The sequence below is a fragment of the Lagenorhynchus albirostris genome, chromosome 3 (genome assembly GCF_949774975.1).
Source record: "Lagenorhynchus albirostris chromosome 3, mLagAlb1.1, whole genome shotgun sequence".
NCBI classification, from domain to species: Eukaryota; Metazoa; Chordata; class Mammalia; order Artiodactyla; family Delphinidae; genus Lagenorhynchus; species Lagenorhynchus albirostris.
Genome location: NC_083097.1, coordinates 30,630,421 through 30,654,518, shown reverse-complemented (window position 1 = coordinate 30,654,518; position 24,098 = coordinate 30,630,421). Strand labels below are relative to the sequence as shown.

The 24,098-nt window shown below is 36.8% G+C and overlaps 1 protein-coding gene across 2 annotated transcripts in view; it reads right to left on the bottom strand.

Moving 5' to 3' along the window:
- WDR70 (WD repeat domain 70) overlaps positions 1-24,098 on the bottom strand; it is a 311,717-nt gene that overhangs the window by 218,314 nt on the left and 69,305 nt on the right. For both annotated transcript variants that reach the window (XM_060146975.1, XM_060146976.1), the window contains one exon: positions 23,595-23,728. In XM_060146975.1, coding sequence (XP_060002958.1) covers positions 23,595-23,728 — 134 coding nt within the window. The remainder of the gene's footprint in view (positions 1-23,594; positions 23,729-24,098) is intronic.

The window sequence follows — 24,098 nt, the reverse complement described above, 5'->3', positions numbered from 1 at the left end:
ACCAAAAAGAGTAAATTATAAAATTCTCAAAGAGCCTGGAAAATTATTACTGGGATGGTGAAATGAAAAAATCTACCCTCTGTGAGGAAGAAAGCTATCACATCAACAATTTCAGTATAGTCGCGTCTGTCAGTATCCAAGGGGGATCGGTTCCATGACTACCAAGCCACACACCAAAATCTGCAGACGGTCAAGTCACCTATATAAAACGGCATAGTATAGTCAGCCCTCTGTACCCACAGGTTCCACATCCATGGATTCCATCCGCGGTTGGCTGAATCCACAGATTAGGAACCCACAGATACAGAGAGATGACTATATGTGAGTCTGTCACCATCTCACATCCTGTAAGACCAGGACTTTTCAAGAGGACTTTCTGTAATGATGGAAATATTCTATATCTATGCTGTCCATTATGGTAGCCACTAGCTACAAGTGTCTATCAAGCACTTGAAATACCACTAGTGCAACTAAGGAACTTAATTTTTAATTTTATTTAATTTAAATTTAAATAGCCATATGTGGCTAGTGGCTAATGACCTGAACAGTGCAGCTGTTAACAATATGAAATAAATATAAGACAGTATCAAGTTTGGAACAACAGAAGATTCACATTGCCTCATAAGATGGATGAACAATGGAATACTAAGCTATGTAAAATGTTCTTAAAAAAAAACAAAAGAAAACCTAATGAAATCTATAAAAGTCTACTTGGACAATAATACCTAGCAATACTAAAAAAGCCACTGTGCAGCTCCCTAAATGTGACTTTCAGTCACAAATTTAGAAATGACTACTGAAGTAAACTCCTCAGGTAAAAATTTTATTACCATGCTAAAACACAGTCTCTAACATTTTTCACACATGGCAAAGTAAAGTATCTCACATCAGAGCAATCTTAAAGGTATGCTATCACAGGTGTCATTCTCTTAAAAAAGATATCCCTAAACAAATATGAATGGAAAACAAATAATTAAACACCCTAAATAGATATTAATACACAAATTCAAAGAATTCTGTAATATATATACATATACACACACAGACACACACAGACACACAATGGAATATTACTCAGCCATAAAAAAGAATAAAAATTTTTCCATTTGCAACAACATGAATGGACCAAGAGGGTATTATGCTTAGTGAAATAAGTCAGACAGAGAAAGACAAATACTATATGTTATCACATGTGGAATCTAAAAATATAACAAAACAGAAACAGACTAACAGATATAAAGAACAAACTAATGGTTACCAGTGGGAGGAGGGATGGGGAAAGGGGCAAGATGGGGGTAGGGGATTAAGAGGTACAAACTACTATGTATAAAATAACTAAGATACAAGGATATATTGTACAGCATAGGAAAAATAGCCAATATTTTATAATAACTTTAAATGGTATATAATCTATAAAAATATTGAATCACTATGTTATACAACTGAAACTAATATTGTAAATCAACTATATTTTAATAAAAAAAAAACTCTGGTAGAGAACCAACTTAATAATCAAAGTCCAAAACATAAAATTTCTCTATCAAAAATAAAAATGAGGGGCTTCCCTGGTGGCGCAGTGGTTGAGAATCTGCCTGCTAATGCAGGGGACATGGGTTTGAGCCCTGGTCTGGGAGGATCCCACATGCCGTGGAGCAACTAGGCCCGTAAGCCACAACTACTGAGCCTGCGCGTCTGGAGCCTGTGCTCCACAACAAGAGAGGCCGCCATAGTGAGAGGCCCGTGCACCGCGATGAAGAGTGGCCCCCGCTTGCCACAACTAGAGAAAGCCCTTGCACAGAAACGAAGACGCAACACAGCAAAAATAAATTAATTAATTAATAAACTCCTACCCCCAACATTTTTAAAAAATAATAAATAAAAATAAATTAAAATGATCATCTTTTTTTTAAAGCTGTCTTCAGCTATACCGTCCCTTATGAATGTAATTCTGCTGTCAAAAAATTAATTAAAGGGACTTCCCTGGTGGTCCAGTGGGTAGGATTCCACACTCCCCAATGCAGGGGGCCCAGGTTCGATCCCTGGTCAGGGAACTAGATCCTGCATGCATGCCACAACTAAGAAGTCTGCATGCTGCAACTAAAAGATCCCACATGCCACAACGAGGATCTCACATGCCTCAATTAAGACCCGGCGCAGCCTAAATAAATAAATAAAAATCTTTTTACAAAATTAATTAAATTCCTTAATTTATCCTAACAGGCCAAACTCAAAATAAAATTAACTTCAACAATAAAACAATTTTAACAAAACGTTAGGCCATTTAGTCCAATTTACCTTCTAAGTCTATAATTTTAAGGCTGAGAAATAAATTGGTATTTCATAAAAAACTATTAACTCATGATAATGTTGTCTTCTAAAAATAGAATATATACAAAAGGCTAAAATTTATGTATGTCTAACTAGGCCTCAGTAGGTTATTCTTCCTGGTTGGTTATCAGATCCAAATCGGATACTTACCAATGAAACTGCCTTTATGCAGAGCCACCACTAACTAGAAACTGCTGCTCAAAATTTACAGTGACTGTTTCTCCTAAAATGCTGAAATTCTAGCTGATAGTTTTTGAAGTATTTATTCCGGAAAAGGCCATTCTTAATGTACAAATTCAGAGTACTGCTTCCAATGGCAAAGATAATTCAAACAAAGATCTGAGTGAGCTCTGAGGTTAGAATGTGTGAAAATGTGAGGAATTTCACCACAATGCCCAAGATCAAAGTGTCAAGATAGATGAGAAACTGAAGCTCCCAAACGAGATGCTCATGAAAAAGTAACCTACAGAAGCAAAGGTGGGGCTACTGCCCAGGATCCTTCCTTCCTAAAAAAGAAAAGTCTCTCTGGACTCATGACATCCTTTCTGAAATACTGGAAAGGAATGAGGTCCTGGGCAAGATTCTGACCAGGGTCCCAAATTTAAATTAAGTCCATAGGAGGCATCAATAATAATAAAATATAAATTTGTTTGATCAAATGTGTCAGTTGTCCATCTACTGCCTCTCATTTCCAAATTCACCCTTCACTGCCTGCTGTGCAAAAATAGATTTGGGTCCTTTAAATATTTTCCCTGGGCCACGTGGCATGATGTTAAGTCTGGCATGATGTTAAGTTAGAGAGTGCTGGACGGACACTGCAGGAGAAAGGGGTATTCCTCCCTGGGTCTTGTGTGCTCCTCTTGGTAGGTTCCTGCACCACACATGGCTCCTCCAGTGTCCAACTCCTACAGTTTGTGTGGCTTTTCCACTAGCAGGCTCCTGAAGTGTGCACAGCAATCAGTAGCCAGCAGCACTCAGTAGATTCCCCAGCACCTCCCTCAGACAGTTTTGTACCAGAGTGAACTGGTGAAAAAAGTTTCTGGCAAGTTCTCCTGTCACAGCACCACAGAAGCTTCTTTATCATTTAGTGAGCCACAGCCTTGCCCTCGCAAATAAGGTCTGGATCCCAATCCTGGAAGCGTCTTCCTTAAATATTCTATCTATATGCTGGGAATAAGGCTACTCTTCTTATTTGCTATTCGTATACTCTTTAGAGTTCACTTCACTTTTTAGGGCCAAATCCCTCATTACGCCAATCCCCTGTTACAGACAGTAATTCTTTATAATAAGCTTTCCCTATTCAAATTACTGTGTGATTTCTCTCTCCTCATCAGCCTCTGATATACCATATCTCAAGCAAATAATTAGGAACTGAGAAAATTATAGGCCGTTTAGTGCAATTTTTTAACTATATGAACAAACAGATCAGATACTTTTTTTTTTTTTTTGGTACGCGGGCCTCTCACTGTTGTGGCCTCTCCCATTGGGGAGCGCACGCTCCAGACACGCAGGCTCAGCGGCCATGGCTCACAGGCCCAGCTGCTCCGCGGCATGTGGGATCTTCCCAGACCGGGGCACAAACCCACGTCCCCTGCATCGGCAGGCAGACTCTCAACCACTGCGCCACCAGGGAAGCCCGATCAGACCTCTGATAATTAGTCAGTTCAGACTGCCAGACCAAAGTCTGTAAAGTAAGAATAGAATGAACCAATTAGTTCACAGGGTGTATCTTTGCTAACAGTACTCCCATTTTGGAGAAGTCTTAATTTTCTTCAATAACCATGGAAGATCAAATACTTTAAGCAATAACTTTTTTTTTTTTCTGGCGAACCAATTTTCATTTCCAAACACAGCAAAATTTGAGAAGACTGGGTAGTAGCAACAGTTCACTGGCTCCATTTCTCTGGCTCTTTGCTCTACCAAATTGCTCTATTTACATTTGGAGGGAAATATAAAATCTCAGCAATCCCACACTAACATTCATCTTGCTTTTTAGCTTTACAGGAAAGCCTAACGTTTACCCTCTGTCTCATTTCACGTGCTCTCTTTGCCAACATTAAAATGAAATGTTCAGCATCAAGCTCCCCATTCCTGTCCCACTTTGCTCTTAATTCTGCTAGCCACAGAGTTAAAAGGACAGGATTAAGAGTCATTAGACACAGTACTAAGGAGAATTAAAGGGCTTGTTCAAGGGGTATAACATCTGCTCCTCAAATTCCTGCCTAAACAACTAAGATTCCGATCAAAGAGAAGAGGGCGAAAGCCAATCTGACAGTAAACTGGAGTCATGAGGAAGTGAATGTTCTCTCAGGGAGTAACTCTGACACCAGAGGAAGGCTTAGTGACATTGCATAATTCTTTCTGTGAAGTTATTCATGGGGCAAGTGGGAGTATATGCGTGTAAGTGGAGGTGAGTGGGAAGGTGAAGATTGAGGATCCTTTTAAGTAGTTTTTGCTCTGCTAGCAAAACAAGCTGGGACATGCAAGACAGATAAACACAGTTGTTTGGGGCTGTCACTTGGGGCTCAGGAGCCAAGGTGTCCTGATACAGTGAAAAGCGCACCGGAATGTGAGTCAGGAGGCCAGGGAGCCAAGTGCTCACTCTGCTGCTAACTAGCTATGTGACGATGAGCAAGTCCTTTGGCTTCACTAGACTCAGTCTCCCCATTTTTTTCCAAATTAGTAGATGGAACTAGATGGTAGCACTATGCAGAGATGCTCCTGAGACAGAGTTCACGTACCAGCTTTATACCTTTGCTGAGTCCTGGTTTCCTCCACTAAAAAACCCGGAGAAACAATACTTATAGGATTGGGGTGAAGATTAAAAACAATACATATCTATGTGCAGCTAGCACAGTATGTGAAATAAGTAGTTGCTATTATTACTACTTCTTTATTTCCAAGGGCTGTTTAAGATTATTTGAGGGGTATAAAATCTTGATAGCTGACTGTAATGAATACATTTGAATTGAATACACTGAATATTTCAAATTCATTACGAGTTAAGTTAGTATAAGTTTAGCATGTGTTTTAATTATTATTAACCAAAATGCTCAAGAGAAATATTCTTATGCCTTTTCTGATTTTTTTATACCTACTCACATACTAAAGGTTTGGAAGCTACTAATAACTTTACAAAATAATGTATCTGTCAATCAAAACTAAAGCCACAGAAAATTTCTATCCAGGACTAAATATTTTACTAAAGCCAAATAACTCTTCCCTCCCATTAAAATGTGTATTTTTGTTTATTAATGTGATAAAATTACTCTATCACTCAAGTGCAGATTATCAGCTTCATGACTTTATATGATCTCACAGACTAGTTCCATGCTGAAAGACAATGAACCTAAACATCTAAACAGTACATTTTCGTATCTTCTGAGGATTAGAGAAATACGATCAAGAACAGCCAACCAATAAGGATGATTAGCAAAAACCAAGTCCTTTTTCTGATTATTCCCAATAGCTTCCTTTATGATAATGTTGAGTTAGGAATAATTCAAGTCTTAATTCTAACAGCAGAACAACAGCTCAGCATTTAACAATGAATAAAAGGGAGCAAATAAGGGGAGAGCCCTAGTTTGGAGAGCCTCTCTAGAAAAGCAATATTTCGGTGGTGACCTAAGCATAAAAATAAGCTAACCATGTTTGTGAGGCGTGAGCAGGTAGGAAGGGGCAGGGAAGAGCGTTCTAAGCAGGAGAAAAGTACTGTGTAAAATCCCTCAGCCGTTTTGCTAGAGCACACTAAGAAAAGAGAAGAAATGGGCAGGGGCCAGATCACATAGGACTTTACAAATCAAAGCAAAGCATTTGAGTTTTAGTCAAAATGCATCAAGAAGGTATTAAGCGGATTTAGCATGAATAGTGGGGGAAAACAGACTGCTGCAGTACTCTAAGTGAGATTTAAGCAAGGAAAATGCTTGAGTTGAATTCTGAAGGAGGGATCTGGAAGAAACTGGAGAGGCAGGGAGAATACTTGTACGGAGTACAGGTAAGGATGGAGAGAAGGACCAAGTACTGGGGAAGGAAGAAAGTGGGAACAATGAACTAACTGCAGTGAAACCTTCATGTTGTGAAGTCAGACAGAAAGATGATGACAACTATAAAGTCCTTCGAAGTTTAGGAGAAGAATATAAACATAAGACTTTAGAAATTAAGGACTTGTGAAAGATCACCCAAGAATGTTAAAATGTATTCAGTCAATGTAGGGGAGATCCTGAAGACAGTGCAAAAAGAATGTAAAGAGAGGGTCCTTAAGAACTTAAAAACAGGAAATATAATAGAAGACTTCTACAAAAAATGTGAGTTATGCATTAGATTTCCCTAGTCCAAATATCAAAAGAAATAACCTGGAAAAACATAACAATAGGGAGAAGTATCAGAATTAGAAACTGAAAGAACTGAAAGGTAAAAACTACCCAGAAATTTCTAGAAGAAAAAAACTAGAGTGATTAGAAAAATACCTCCCATAAAAGGGTACAACCGCCTCACGTAAAAATATCCCACAAACCAAGAATTCCTAGAGCAGCACATTCTCAAAGTAGAAAGGCTGCCCTTATGAAAACAGTTATCACATTAGGCAGCTGGCAGCTAAAAAGGATGTTTAAGAGATGACACAGGGGTCAACAAAACAAAGATGCACCAACTAGTCAGAACCCTAACAAAATAGCTTCCCGGGAAACAGAATATGCATCACATAAAGAGGAAACTCCCTTGCAAGGATTACTCCCAGAAGCAGGCCCCTTGAAACTCCCTCAGACTCCTTCCACTAGCTACAAGCTATTATCTTTAAGGAAGTGAGGAGACAAGAAGAATCTATTCACAGCCTTTGTCACCAGGCAAGGAGAGTAAAATAACAAGGAAGAGATTCTAGACTAGGGGTCAGCAAACTTTCCCTTTGTAAAGGGCCAGGTAGGAAATATGTTAAGGTTTGCAGGCCATATACAATCTTTGTCACATATTCCTCTTTGCTGTATTTTGTTTTACAATCCTTTAACATTGTAAAATTTTTAGTTCAAATGCCATAAAAAAAAACAGGCCAAGATCAACTATACTCCAATATAAAATAAAAATTATAAAATTAAATTAAATTAAAAAATTTAAAAAACAGGCCAGGGACTAGATTTGGCCCTCTGGTCATAGTTTGCTAATCTCTGTTGTAGAACATAAAAAGATGAGGAACATAGCCGTGAAATTTTTTTTTTTTTTTTAAGGAAAAAGAAGATATATTCAGACTGTCCTTGTTTCAGTGCTAATAATAAAATTCAAGAAAGCATATCTGTTGCTATTGTATACAATGCTGCAATAAATAAACTTTGTTCCTTGGTCATTTCCATGTGTGGATACATGTATCAGAGAAGTTCCTTAAAGTGGGTTACTGGTCAGAGTATCTATCTGTGTTTATAATTTGTAAGATAATGCCAAATTGCCTTCCACAGAGTGGTACCAATTTACATTCCCACCAACAATGCCTGAAAGTGCTTATTTCTCCAAATCTTATCACAGTTCACATTTTCCATCTTGATGGATATTATCAAATTATTCTTTAGAAAAAGAGCTTGGAAATTGATATCCCACCTTTGCCTTCTCCCCACCTTTGCCTTCTTCCCGCACAGGATAGTAGAGATCTTCTTCATCTTTGCCAGTCTTACAGGGGACAGGTAGTGCATCACTGGCATTTTAATTTTTTTCTTCAATTGTTAGTGAAGTTGAGTATAATTTTTCATGTTTATTGGCCAGTTTCATTTCTTCTGCTGTTGTCTGTCAATTCATTTTCTTTGACAGTTTTAATTTTCAAATAACCCCCTTTATTGGTTTGCAGAAACTCATATATTATGTATGGCTAGCAGTCCATTGCTTTCAGTATGTATTTCAATTTTTTATGAGCTTATAATTTGTCTTTTAATTTTGCCTATGTTATCTTTTGTTTTCTGAAGTATAAGACAGCTTTTTAATTATAAAAGTAATTCATGCTGTTTTGCCATATCATAGAAAGTGGAAGTTCTTCACTGCCACTACAAAAGTTATGTCCATTCCCAAAATGTAACCTCTTAAACTCTCCCTAGTAATTGAAAGACAGAAATATGTAAGTTATATATTACAAAAATAAGATCTTTTTGAAAACTATTTTTCATTTAATAAACGTTTGTGGAAATCTTTTTATTTAAAAAAGTTTCAAGAAAATATGGCTTATACTAACGTAAGCAGAAAATAAGCAAGGACAGAGAACAATATTTAAAATCACGTTAAATATGCTCTTCAAAAGACACTATCATGTAAATGAAAAGCAAGACACAGACTAAGAGGAAATATTTGTGATAAACATATCTTATAAAGAACTTTATCAACCAACCCAAGAAAAGCAACCCAATTTTTAAAATGGACAAAAGATTTGGACACTTCACCAAAGAAGATAGATGTAATATAAATAAGAACATAAAAGGATGCTCAACATTATTATTCATCAGGAAAATTTAAATTAAAACCCAAGTATATATCACTATACATGGAAAAGAATGGCTAAATTTAAAAATATTGAAAATACCAAGTATTTGGTAAGCATGAAGTAACTAAAACCCTTATATATTGCTCCTAAGAAAGCAAAATGGTACAGCACTTTGGAAAAGTTTGGAAACTTCTTATAAAGTTAACACATACCACACAGCCCAGCAATTCTCTTAGGTATTTACCCAAGGGAATCAAAACATCTATCTACAAAAAGACCTATATGGAAACATTTATAGCAACTTGATTCATAATACCTAGAAACTGGAAGCAACCAAAATATCTATCAGTTGGTGAACAGATAAGCTGTCTGTTGTATATTCATCCAAGGGACTACTACACAACAATAAAAAGGGGGAAACACTACTGATGGAACAACAAAATCAGAACAGTGGTTGTCTGGGGGTCAGGAGAAAAGATGACTGCAAAGTGACTAGAAGGAACTCTCTGGGATAATGAAAATGCTCTATAACTTGATTGTGGTGGTGGTGGTTAATATGACTATGCATTTCTCAAAACTTGCAGTACTGTACACTTGAAAGGATGAATTCTGGTGGGTGTATGTAAATTATACCTGAATAAATGTGACTTTTAAAAAGTTCATTAAAAGCAATAAAGACCTGAATTAAAACGGTAAGAAATTAGTAACGTGGATTGATTTAAGAGATTCTCACAGATTGTAGCAAAAATAAATAAATAAAAAGATAAAGAGAACAGGGTCAGAAAGAAGAAAAGGGAAATGGAGAAGAAATAATAGATCTGGATAGCCAGGACTCCTAAAAAGGAAATCAGGACAAATAATAGCTTCAACAGTAGTCTGAATTTTTAGAGGTACAATCCAATCTTATGAGATTAACAAAATCTTAGTAATACATTAAAGATAACAATTTGTGAGTCTGTGTACTGAAATTCCTTCATGTTAAAACAGTAGTAAGATAGTAAGAGCTAATATTTACAGTGCTTTACTAAGCACCAAGCATTGTGCCACAAATTTTGCATATATTATCCATTAATCATTATTACAACCCAAAGAAATGGAATTATTCATTCTATTTTGCAAGGAAATAAAACGAGGGTCAAAGTGATTAAACTTACCTAGTCACACAGAAAATGAACTAGTCAAAGCACAATTCAAATTCAGACTTGGGGCTTCCCTGTGTGGTGCAGTGGTTAAGAATCCATCTGCCAACACAGGGAACACGGGTTCAAGCCCTAGTCCAGGAAGATCCCAAATGCCGCGGAGCAACTAAGCCCGTGCGCCACAACTACTGAGCCTGCGCTTTAGAGCTCGCGAGCCACAAATACCAAAGCCCGCGAGCCTAGAGCCTGTGCTCCGCAACAAGAGAAGCCACCGCAGTGAGAAGCCCACGCACCGGAACAAAGAGCAGCCCCTGCTCGACGCAACTAGAGAAAGCCCGCGTGCAGCAACGAAGGCCCAACGCAGCCAAAAATAAATAAAATAAATAAATTTATTAAAAATTCAGACTCATATGACATGGAATCCATGTTCTTGCCCATCATGCACATGGACCCTAGACTAATACTTAGTTGTAGAACTGAATTTTACATAAATCAGTCTGCTATGGAAAAGAAAGCAGGGGGAAAAAATACTTAAATGGAAGTCTGGGAGAGTAATGAAATTTCCTTCCATCTCCATTATAACTGACAGTTATGACACAAGTTCAGCCACTTAAGCAGAGAATCATGCCCAATGGCTACAGCAATGACTCACCCATTCTTATTTCTAGTAACAGAAATTTTTAAACTTCTGAACCTAGGATTCACTCAGGAAGATGAAATACTGGGTAAAGGTTTTGTGTTTTTTTCTCCTTTGAACTCTGGAACTATTTAATCAAAAGAAGAAACTAACAGATATATGCCAAGGACTACAAATGCCATTTCAAAAAGTAGAAATTACAGTTCAGTGGCAGTCAATTTTAACATAAAGTGAATGGAAATCGTAAGATGCAATAAAACTCTCAAATCAGTTACCTTGAGATTCCATGTCCTATTTTTTGTTTTTTAAAGAGCTAAACATATCAACCTGAGACCTGAAGCCCAATGCATGATGATGCAGAGCCAGAGATTTCAAAAACTGCCTGTTCTTTATTTGCCCTGAACTAATATGGTTTAAGCCAAAATTTTCTAATTTTCCAGGAAAAGAAATCGTAATACTTCCTCTCATTTAAAAAAAAAATATATATATATATATAGGTACATCCTGATGAAAATGTTTTTTTATTCCACACAGCAAGAAATTATTGGAGAAAAGGATGAAAAGATTCCATTATTCATTGCTTATTTAATGAATAATAAGTTCCTACTATATGCCAGGCACTATTCCAGGTGTTGGAATACAAGTAAAATATAAAAAACAGATGATCATTTCTGATAATGATAAGTGCTATAAAGAAAACAAACCAGAACAATGCATAGAGTGGGTGGTGGTACAGAGATTGGGAGATAACCTACTTTTTTTTCTTTAATATCTTTATTGGAGTGTAATAGCTTTACAATGGTGTGTTAGTTTCTCCTTTATAACAAAGTGAATCAGCTATACATATACATATGTATCTCTCCCCTCTTGCATCTCCCTCCTCCCACCCTCCCTATCCCGCCCCTCTAGGTGGTCACAAAGCACCGAGCTGATCTCCCCGTGTTATGAGGCTGCTTCCCACTAGCTATCTATTTTATATTTGGTAGTGTATATATGTCGATCCCACTCTATCACTTTGTCCCAGCTTACCCTTCCCCCTTCCCGTATCCTCAAGTCCATTCTCTAGTAGGTCTGCATCTCTATTCTTGCCTTGCCCCAGGTTCTTCATGACCTTTTTTTTTTTTTTAGATTCCATATATATGTGTTAGCATACGGTATTTGTTTTTCTCTTTCTGACTTACTTCAATCTGTATGACAGACTCTAGGTCCATCCACCATCCACAAATAACTCAATTTCGTTTATTTTTATGGCTGAGTAATATTCCATTGTATATATGTGCCACATCTTCTTTATCCATTCATCTGTTGATGGACACTTAGGTTGCTTCCATGTCCTGGCTATTGTAAATAGAGCTGCAATGAACATTGTGGTACATGACTCTTTTTGAATTATAGTTTTCTCAGGTATATGCCCAGTAGTGGGATTGCTGGGTCATATGGTAGTTCTATTTTGAGTTTTTTAAGGAACCTCCATACTGTTCTCCAAAGTGGCTGTACCAATTTACATTCCCACCAACAGTGCAAGAGGGTTCCCTTTTCTCCACACCCTCTCCAGCATTTACTGTTTGTAGATTTTTTGATGATGGCCATGCTGACCGGTGTGAGATGATATCTCAATGTAGTTTTGATTTGCATTTCTCTAATGATTAATGATGTTGAGCATTCTTTCATGTGTTTGTTGGCAGTCTGTATATCTTCTTTGGAGAAATGTCTATTTAGGTCTTCTGCCCATTTTTGGATTGGGTTGTTTGTTTTTTTGATATTGAGCTGCATGAGCTGCTTGTAAATTTTGGAGATTAATCCTGTCAGTTGCTTCATTTGCAAATACTTTCTCCCATTCTGAGGGTTGTCTTTTTGTCTTGTTTATGGTTTCCTTTGCTGTGCAAAAGCTTTTCAGTTTCATTAGGTCCCATTTGTTTATTTTTGGTTTTATTTCCATTTCTCTAGGAGGTGGGTCAAAATGGATCTTGCTGTGATTTATGTCATAGAGTGTTCTGCCTATGTTTTCCTCTAAGAGTTTGATAGTCTCTGGCCTTACATTTAGGTCTTTAAGCCATTTTGAGTTTATTTTTGTGTATGGTGTCAGGGAATGTTCTAATTTCATTCTTTTACATGTAGCTGTCCAGTTTTCCCAGCACCACTTATTGAAGAGGCTGTCTTTTCTCCATTGTATATTCTTGCCTCCTTTATCAAAGATAAGGTGACCATATGTGCGTGGGTTTATCTCTGGGCTTTCTATCCTGTATGCAGAAAATTATAAGACACTAATAAAAGAAATCAAAGATGATACAAATAGATGGAAAGATATACCATGTTCTTGGATTGCAAGAATCAACATTGTGAAAATGACTCTACTACCCAAAGCAATCTACAGATTCAATGCAATCCCTATCAAACTACCACTGGCATTTTTCACAGAACTAGAACAAAAAATTTCACAATTTGCATGGAAACACAAAAGACCCCCAATAGCCAAAACAATCTTGAGAAAGAAAAACGGAGCTGGAGGAATCAGGCTCCCTGACTTCAGACTATACTACAAAGCTACAGTAATCAAGACAGTATGGTACTGGCACAAAAACAGAAATATAGATCAAGGAAACAGGATAAGCTACTTCTAACAGGATTATTAGGATAGGTCTCTTTGAAGAGCTGACATCTGAGCTGAGACACAACTCAAGAGGTCATTGGTTTTCAGTTAATGAGACAAAATACACAAATTATGCAACTTGATGACAGTTATAGAGGGTAACAGAAATGCAGAAAATTAAGCAAAAAAAAAAATCCTTAAGCTTATATAAATTTACAATGAAAATATCAAAGGAGAAAATATATTCAGGTACATAGTATATATATATCAAAGAATATTAATTGTGCTTTCCCACACACCTTTCACCTCATATTAAAGCTTTCTGGTGATGCACATGATCCCAAACTGACTTCCATACAGACCACGTCAACAACCTTCTTTCTAATTAGTAAACCACAAGAAAGTTCTGTCATCCCTAGGACTATCTTGACATACCAAGAATGACTTGTGATTTAATTAACCTACTAACTTTATGAATGAAGTTATCTTGTAACTTCTTCTTTCCTATTGATGATATCCAAGATTAGCTGCAAACAAAAAAAAGCTTGTTATGCAAAACTGAAGTAGCTAGATGGATTTGATATTATACTTTTCTTCTCAAGTAGAGCCTAATTAATGATGCCACTGATCAGTGATATCTATGGGAAAAAAGTCATATTTGGCCTTATGGTTACTTACCCTAAAAGCTGCAAACTCTAATAGTTTCGAAAATAATATTACTATGGAAACTCATAAAGCGAGTTTACCAATTCACTAATAATTATAAAAAGTTCAAACAAAAACATTTTGTCATTAACTTGAATTCAATTAATGAGCTATTGGCCAGGAGAAATGAGACAGTTACAATGATATGATTACTGAAATTTATGTAACTCTGCTTCTTTACACATTAACTCATACACAAATCATGAATACAGTTTTATAAGAGGAACCTTTATCCATCTTCAGTTTCTTTTTCACAACTGATAACATGAAAAACAAAAGAAAGCACAAATGCCTGAAAAAAAACACTTATCTATCACACAATTATGTTAAATATTATGCTGCATAAGTATCAGCTGTAAACTAATTTTAAAAACTTTACCTAAAAGCTAAAATAGTATTACTTCAGTTATCTGGCAAAGGCAGTAAATAAAGTGTTAAAGTAAGTAAGGCTTACCGATAAATGAACTTAAGCAAACACACGCACAACTCCCTTGACTATTTCTGATGGCACTTACTCTAAATGGTTTTAATCCCTCTGTGCCTATGCATAACATAGTGATTAATGGCACAAACTCTACAATTAGAATGCATGCATTCAAATCTCTGTTCTGTCACTTACTGTATGACCTTAGGCTAATTAATTTTTAAGCCTCCATTTCCACACTGTCAAAGGGAGATAATAAACATACCTATGACATAGGGCAGTTAGGAGAATTAACTGATATAAAGAATTTAGCCAGGCTCAATAAATGTTAGCTGTGATAATGATACACATTATTAATATTACTATTAGGTAAACAGAACATATCTTTGTTCTCTAGCAAAAAAAAAAACTTATCTCTGTATTAAATAATATACACACCTCGTATCTAAAACTCAAAAGATAGAAAAGGGTAAATAATAACACATTTTCCTTCCACCTTGGTCTCCCAGATAATCAGTTCTTCTCCCTATAGACGACTAGTGTTATTGGTTTCTTGTGTACCTTTCCAAGAATATTTAAAGCGTATATAAGCAAATAGCCTATATTATTTTTTCCAAGCCTTTTAAAAAACTATGTACTATTCCATACTGTGCTTTTTTAACTCAATACATTTTGAAGACTGTTCCACAACTGAACCCTTTCTCAATGCCTTAGGTAGTGCATTTAACTTCAGTAATAATACCTTCCTTTTGATGGGAAAGTATTTTAGAGACCACTTTGTAATGATAAATAATTTTATTATATTATTATTTAACTGAGTATGAACATATAACTAGGCTCCTTTTACTAACAACTCTTACAAGAGTACAGATTTGCAATGAATTTAAGAGAAAACACTGATCAGGACTTCCCTGGTAGTGCAGTGGTTAAGAATCCACCTGCCAATGCAGGGGACACGGGTTCAAGCCCTGGTCCGGGAAGATCCCACATGTCTTAGAGCAACTTAGCCCATGTGCCACAACTACTGAGCCTGCGCTCTAGAGCCCGTGAGCCACAACTACTGAGCCCATGCACCACAACTACTGAAGCCTGCACACCTATAGCCCATTCTCCGCAACAAGAGAAGCCACCACAATGAGAAGCCCACGCACAGCAATGAAGACCCAATGCAGTCAAAAATAAATAAAAAGAAATTGAGAAAAAAAAGTAAACACTTATCACTCCACTCCCACAGGGATGATTATCATCAAAAAAACAAAAACAAATGCTGGTGAGGGAATTCCCTGGTGGTCCAATGGTTAGGGCTCTGTGCTCTCACTGCCGAGGGCCTGGGTTCAATCCCTGGTTGGGGAACTAAGATCTCATGAGCCACGTGGTACAGTGGGGCGGGGGGATGTGGAATTGTTGGTGAGAATTTAGAGAAACTAGAACCCTTATATATTGCTTGTGGGAATGTAAAATGGTATAACCACTTTGGAAAACAGCTATAAAGTTATTAATATGTTAAACATAAATTTACTATATGACCTAGCAATTTGCAGTTTAGGTTAAAAGAGATGGAAATATATGTCCAAAGACTTGTACACAAATGTTCAAGCAGCATTATTCATAATAGCCAAGAAGTGGAAACAATCCAAATGTCCACCAAATGGTGAATGGACAAACAAAATATGCCATCTAGTGATAGATATGCCATCTATCTATCTATCTATCTATCTATCTAAAACAGAATACTAGTCAACCATAAAAAGGAACAAAAGTCCTGATGTATGCTACAACATGGGTGAACCTCATAAATACTATGCTAAGGGAAAGAGGACAGACACAAGAGACCACATATTGTATGATTCCATTTATATGACACATCCAGAAAAATCACACCTATAAGGCAGAGTTGTGGCTGCCTAACGCCGGAGGTAGAAATGGAGAGTGACCACAAATAGGAATGAAGTTTGTTTTGGGGTGATGATAATTAGATTGTGGTCATGGTTGCACAACCCTGTAAGTTTACTCAAAACTACTGAACTGCACGCTTAAAATGAGTGAATTTTATGGTATATAAATTAAACCTCAATAAAGTGATTTTTTTAAAAGCAAATACTAAAACAAAATAACCAATGAAATTTAAATTAATTTTAAGATGTTGTTTTCTGACACAACACTATAAAGATTGAAACAACTTCTTTATTGTGAGACAAACTGATTATATCCCTCTGCCACAGTCCTTTAATCAGCCATCAGCTGAACAAGTTAATGAATACCAGTTGCCTGCACTAGCACAGGCCTATTTTGCTGTGTTAAAGCAATGATCCAGTCTTTCCACCAAGTGTCTCTATTATAACTACTATGAAAACTTTGTTCATACAACACTTTATGACAAAACAGGCTTTCATTTGGCATTTATATATGAAGGGTGTCTCTGCTCCCTTCTCATGAGGCTACGGCAACTGAAAGTGAACGGAGCATTTGAGCCCAGGTGATTTTAAACACAAAGGTAAACAAACGCAGGCATTAGCGTTGTGCCAAATGGTTATCAAAATGAAAAAAACAGAATTTCTAAATTAGTAAAAAGAATTCATAAGCCCCTGAGAATATGCCCATAAACCCCCGTCTGAGAAAACTGTAATGTGCCAAGTCTCAGGATTTACTGCAATATGCAGGGCTGAGTGACCTCACGCTGAACGGTCACAGAGTTGAGCAGTTCCAGTGAGTGCCCATTCACAGAATGCTTTGGGAAGACAATCTCCACAATGCATGGCCCAAAACAACTGTGTCTTCAGTTATGGATCTTTGGTGGACTTCTGAAGTGGAAACTTATTTTAACATTTATATGAATAGCGATTTTAAACCAACAAACACCTGATGAAAAATAGTAGCATTCATCCACTTGAAAAAGGCTGAACATCTGACACAAACGATGAACAAACTACTGAAAACCATTATCATATAGTAATTAAACCTGCAAAAAAATTTCTCAGAAGCGAATGTAAGTACACAACCACTTAAATCAATACTTACTATGTATGAAATTGTGTTACATCTGACTAAAAAACACTTTATTGACTAAATTATCCCAGAACTTAAAGCAAGAACCAGGCTTATAAGTTTCCAAACTAATGATTAACTTGTTAGTCTGTTAGCAGACCAGAAGATTAGAGTACAGGAATATAATTTATTTTCAACAATAAAAAAAAATTCATTCTATACATCCCATTGAGTTTCTTTTTTACTTTTGCCTATTGAATACAGGCAATCCTTGCTTTGCATGGTTCTGATATGCATGAATTTCAGTCGCTATGGTTTAGATAAATAATACCAGGCCCCAACAACATGGTTCAAATTTCAGTTACTATGGTATATTAACTGTGAGAAACTACATAAAGTACAAATTTTGCTACTAGCACTTCAGTCCAAAAATCACTATATAAATAGCAGCTGTGCATCCTGATCAATGACCAATCACACCACTTCCTCCAAAATCTGTCCCTGATTGGTCACTGTGCATGTGTTAGTTCATGTACAGATAGCAAAGCACATAATTGTGTTGCCTCCCTTGTCTCCCAGGGATAAACCCATGTGACATTTCACAAAACGGATAACCAAAAGACTGTGTCAAAGAAAAGAACACAAGAGGCAAACTGAAAGAGCTCACAATGGCCACAGCTGAAACAATCTGAGCAACAAAATAAATAACACAGTATTGACTTATAATTCAAGGTATAAATAGAAATGAACAAATAAACAAACAAACATTCTTCCTTGCAGAAGAATTCCAAGTAGTTTATGTAATTATCACCCCCTTCAGGAGGGACAGCTTAATTTTTCCACTCTACCAAGTGTGAGCAGCATTTGTTGACTTGCTTCCAAAGAATGGCATATGGAAAGGTGAGGAAAAGGTAACTCTATAGTGGAGAAACCTTAAAAACATGATAGCATGTACCCCTGATATGTGACAAGAAGGGCACTTCACCTCTGTGATCTTCAGCCCAAAAACCCACAGCCTCAGTCTAACCATGAGAAAAATGCCATTAAAAAATAAGTCAAAGGATATTCTACAAAATACCTGACCAATACACCTCAAAACTGTCAAGTCATGAAAATCAAACAACGACTGAGAAAGTATCATAAACCAGAGGAGACTAAACAGACATGAAGACTAAATGTAATGTAATATCTTAGAAGGGATATTAGTTTATAAAAAAAGTGAAATCGAAATAAAGTTTGGCATTTAGCTAATGATAATGTACCAATGTTGGTTTAATTATCACAAACGTAACATGACATGGTAATGTAAGATGTTAACAATAGGAGAAACTGGGTTAGGGGTATACCTGAACTCTGGACAATCTGTATATCTTTTCAGTAAATTAAAAATTATTCAGAAAGTTAAAGTTTACTAAAATTTTGAAATGGAAATGTCAATATGATCTCATCATTTAAGCACACACACACTTATCTATATTTTTCACCTCTTTCCACTGAAAAGGTCAAGAAGTAATGATACCCCAATGTCAATGAACATGTGTAGCATCCAGATTTGGTCTCTGAATACTATTCCCACTAACAAAACAGGTGTCTGTGGGGAAATGCTCACTCTGGGACCTGGAAAGGCATGTACTGGGAAGCCTACAACATGTTGTTCCAGAAAATAAGTAAGCTTTTAAAGACTAATGAGGTCATGTCAAAACTACATAGCAATCAGGGACTCCCAATGGCCAAATCTGAGACACTTTAAACATCAAAAAGAATAATGACTGGGACTTCCCTGATGGCACAGTTGTTAAGAATCTTCCCGCCAGGGCGTCCCTGGTGGCGCAGTGGTTGGGAGTCCGCCTGCCAATGCAGGGGACACGGGTTCGTGCCCTGGTCCGGGAGGATCCCACATGCCGCGGAGCGGCTGGGCCCGTGAGCCATGGCCGCTGGGCCTGCGCGTCCGGAGCCTGTGCTCCGCAGCGGGAGGGGCCCCAAGAGTGAGAGGCCCACGTACCACAAAAAAAAAAAAAAAAAATCTTCCCGCCAATGCAGGGGACATGGGTTCAATCCCTGGTCTGGGGAGATCCTAACATGCTGCGGAGCAACTAAGCCCATGCGTCCCAACTACTGAGCCTGCGCACCACAACTACTGAAGCCCACATGCCTAGGGCCCGTGTTCTGCAACAAGAGAACCCACTGCAATGAGAAGCCTGCGCATGGCAACAAAGAGTAGCCCCCGCTCTCCACAACTAGAGAAAGCCTGAGTGCAGCAACGAAGACCCAACGCAGCCAAAAATAAATAAAATTCTTTTAAAAAAAGAATGACTGCAATTGACTGAAACACATGAAAATTTCAAAATCATAAATACCAGTAATCAAAAAAGAAAAAGCAAAAAAAATTAAAAAAAAACTATCACCATGAATAACAGCAACAACTCATTTATCAACACCAACCCATAAGCTAAAAATGAGTAATAAAAGGGAAATAACTAAGCATTTATCCTGACTCTCCATTAGGAACTGTATTTCAGGGGAACCAAATAACATCAGGCATGAGGAAAAGTACTTCTCTTAGAAGAATGCCAGCAAGTAAAAGTAGATGAAACAACAGAATTAGAAAACCACTATCTTGCAGCCCTCGATGAAATAAATGATTCAGGTATGAATAATCAATGGATGCTAAACTTATTAAGTGAAAGGATGAATAGAATCTGGATATTTACATGGTACCAAGGTATCTTCCCCCCAAAGTTCTTGCCTATCTCAAGTATGTAATATTAACTTTACAATGGAGGAATCAGATGTCCCAACTTACTCCAGGGATCAGTCTTAATTGCTAGTTACTAATAGTGACAACAACCAGACAATACATGCCATCTGATGTGAAACAATATGGATTATAATCAAGCCTTTGGATCTTCTATAGGAAATAGTGGAGATAAAGAAACAAATAATACCAAAAGGAAGCAATTAGAAAATGAGGAAGGAAGAATCTCATAGAGGACGACTAGACTTGTCTGTTTAACAAAGTTATGGGAAAGAAAGTGGTTAAGGAAGGGTCAGTGTAGATTAAAAGAGACGTAAGAGATATAAAATAGATGTGATGTGTATTACTTGATTGGATCCATGTCTGACAAACCAGCATTAAAACACATTTTCAGGGACTTCCCTGGTGGTCCACTGGGTAGGACTCTGTGCTCCCAATGCAGGGGGACGAGCTTGATCCCTGATCAGGGAACTAGATCCCAAATGCATGCTGCAACTAAGTCCATATGCTGCAACTAAAGATCCTGCCTGCCGCAACTAAGACCCGGCACAGCCAAAATAAATAATAAAATAAATAAATAAATTTTTTACAAAACACATTTTGAGGGCAAATGGGGAAATTTAAATACAGAATATTTATTGGAAATATTAAGGAATTCTGAAGAATTTTGTTAAAAATAATAATGGAACTACATTTATATAAGAAAGCGTCTATCTTTTTCAAAGATAACATTGAAGTATTTCAAAGTGAAAGGTATGTCTGTCTTTATTTTTCTTATATTATAGTTGATTTATAATATTTTATTAGTTTCGGGTGTACAACAGAGCAATTCAATAATTTTATAGATTATACTCCATTTAAAGTTACTGCAAACTAATGGCTATATTTCCTTAGGCTGTACAATATATCTTTGTTGCTTATTTATTTTATACATAGTAGTTTGTATCTCCTTAATCCTATACCCCTATCCTGCCCCTCTCACCTTCCCTCTCCCCATTGGTAACCACTAGTTTATTTTCTCTGTGAGTCTGTTTCTGTTTTGTTACATACAAACAGTGTCTTTACTTTTAAATAATTCAAAAATTACAAAAATGAGACGAAGCAAATAAAGAAAAATATTTATAACTTAAATCTAGGTAAAGGGTAGATGGCTATCATACTAATTCCTCTGCTTTTTTCTCCATTTGAAATCTTTTTACAGTAAAAAGGGAATTATAGATGAATATGTAAATAGATATAAAATACACACTGAGTCACAAAAACATCATAAAAAGCAGAGTCACATTACTTTGAGATTAGGGGCAAGTGATGGCAAAGTTAAATAGTTCTCATGATTTAAAGGAGTAACATTCACATAATGTTTGCAATATTAGAGTTTTATATTAATTTTATATGAATTGTCAAGAATTCTATTTCTTCCCATCTATCTAATCTTTGATAGCTCACAATTACATATAGGATGCAACAATTTAATTACAGAAGAGAAAACAAGCTTATTCTTGGTTTTTTCTGCATTTTCAATTACAACAGTGTAGCAAATGACATAGTTTAGTGAATAATAGAGCACTGGCTTGAGACTCATGAGATATGTATTCCATTCAGAGCTGATCATTGATATAGCACTGGATAGTCCTGAACAAGTCACCTTATAGTTGTAGAGGTAGAAGGAGAGCACAATCCCTATATGAATCAAGAGACTATCTATCATGTGGGAAAAAGGGGTATAAACAACATTTTTTTTTTTTTTTTGCAGTACACGGGCCTCTCACTGTTGTGGCCTCTCCCATTGCGGAGCACAAGCTCCGGACGTGCAGGCTCAGCGGCCATGGCTCACGGGCCCAACTGCTCCGCGGCATGTGGGATCTTCCCGGACCAGGGCATGAACCCGTGTCCCCTGTATCGGCAGGCGGACTCTCAACCACTGCGCCACCAGGGAAGCCCTAAACAACATATTTTAAATACATTTTTAAAAGGTCATCATGGGGCTTCCCTGGTGGTGCAGTGGTTAAGAATCTGCCTGCCAATGCAGGGGACACGCGTTCGAGCCCCGGTCCGGGAAGATCCCACATGCCACAGAGCAACTAAGCCCGTGCTCCACAACTACTGAGCCTGTGCTCTAGAGCCCACGAGCCACAACTACTGAGCCCGTGAGCCACAGCTATTGAAGCCCGTGTGCCTAGAGCCCCCCCACCACAACAAGAGAAGCCACCACAATGAGAAGCCTGCGCACTGCAATGAAGAGTAGCCCCTGCTCGCTGCAACTAGAGAAAGCTCGCACACAGCAACGAAGACCCAACATAGCCAAAAATAAATAAATAAAATAAATAAATGTATTTTAAAAAAAGGTCATCATACTAACTCAAGATAGATGTCACTATTTTAAATCATAAGAGCTATTTTAAATATAGCCATCATTGGAGATACTCAGTTTTTTTTTTTTCCTTTCAATTGATCCTATATCTGTTAAGATCTATTTAGGGAATTCTCAAATCTTTACTACTAGACAGCTTAAGAGTTATAACTTCAAACTTTACAAATCAATGATTTGTAGAACACTGACCAGAGCCACTTTAGTCAGCAAGGTTATTTTGCTAGATAACTATATAACTGCCAGAGAAATTTGAGGTCTGACTCAATTCTGATCCACATAAGACAGACATCTATTATGTAATATTTATTGGCAAGTAAGCACAAACAATTCATATGATCTGTTCTGCAGGCTTGAGAAAAATCCCAGCATCTCATTTAGATGCTCCAACCACCACTTTCACAAAAGGTTCACTGGAAGCAAACGCTCAACAGTCCACAGACAGGAACTTTCTCCATATAGTTGATGAAATCCAGAGTTTACAAGTGGAGATTAAACAAAACCCCTAAGAGTTCAGGTTGAAGGCAAAACTAGATTTATACCCCATTCATGCAAGAGTAAGAAATTGATTCAGAGTAATTTCAGCTAATCCACATATCTTGAATATTTTTAAATCTCATCATTGAAAACTCATTTCCAACATACGTTATGCAAGTTAACAAGATAGTTTCACCAATAAAATCCATTTCTGATATCCAATACACTAAAAGATCAACGATGGTCAAAAGTAGAAATAAGAGGGTAGCTTATGGTAGCAACATGTAAAGTCCTTTATAATATAATGCTAGCTGACCATACCGGCACAGTGCAGCACCAACTAGCACTTGGCTTAACATACGTTGTACACAAACATAGTATTACACAGTACTTAATGAAGTGTTTTAAAATAAACTAGGCAAGGTAACGATTTCTAAATTAAAATATTTTTAAAAAAACAACAAAAGACAGTCTTTAAAACATAACAACAAAAGGCAGTCTTTAAAACATAAATTAATGAAACTAAAGGAAATTTACTAAAGAATAAATTAATGAAACTAAAGGAAATTTACTAAAGAAAAGAAACATAAAAGGTACACTTCGCTTTCATCTGAATAACGAACGTAGTACATAGTCATGTAAACTTATTGTATTTTGGTAAAAATCATCATAAACAGAATTCAAATAACAAGAGACTGTGTCTTCAAATATGAAGGTATTAAGTTGCATAATACATACCATTCACAGGGCTGAAGGGATCGAAATGCCTTAAAAGAAGCATCCATTCCAGCAAAATCCCAAAACTTAACATCATAGTCATATCCTCCAGTCACCAAACGGGCACCTGAGGGATCCAGACCCAAAGCAGAAACCTGGTTTAAAAAAAAAAAAAAAATGGAGAAAAGCTACTTATTGTCTATTATAACCCCATTTCCTTTCTCTAACCCTACTTCTTACCTTACAGGCACTGTAAATATAGATCACCACTGCTGTTACTTCTGAAAAGTGAAAATGGAAAGCACCTTCTATATTATGTGGCTTTGTTATTAGGAGTATTATTTCTTTGAAATACAAGAAAATATTTTAGTTTAATCTAATCAGTAGTTTCATCCAAACTTATCTACCATGTACTCAGAATAGCTGTCATATGATAAACTAAGTTGCTTTAGTATATAAGTAGAAATCTTACAAACAATTCAGCTTTTTCAATAAACAATTTTGAGGAAGGCTTTTAAGATTGTT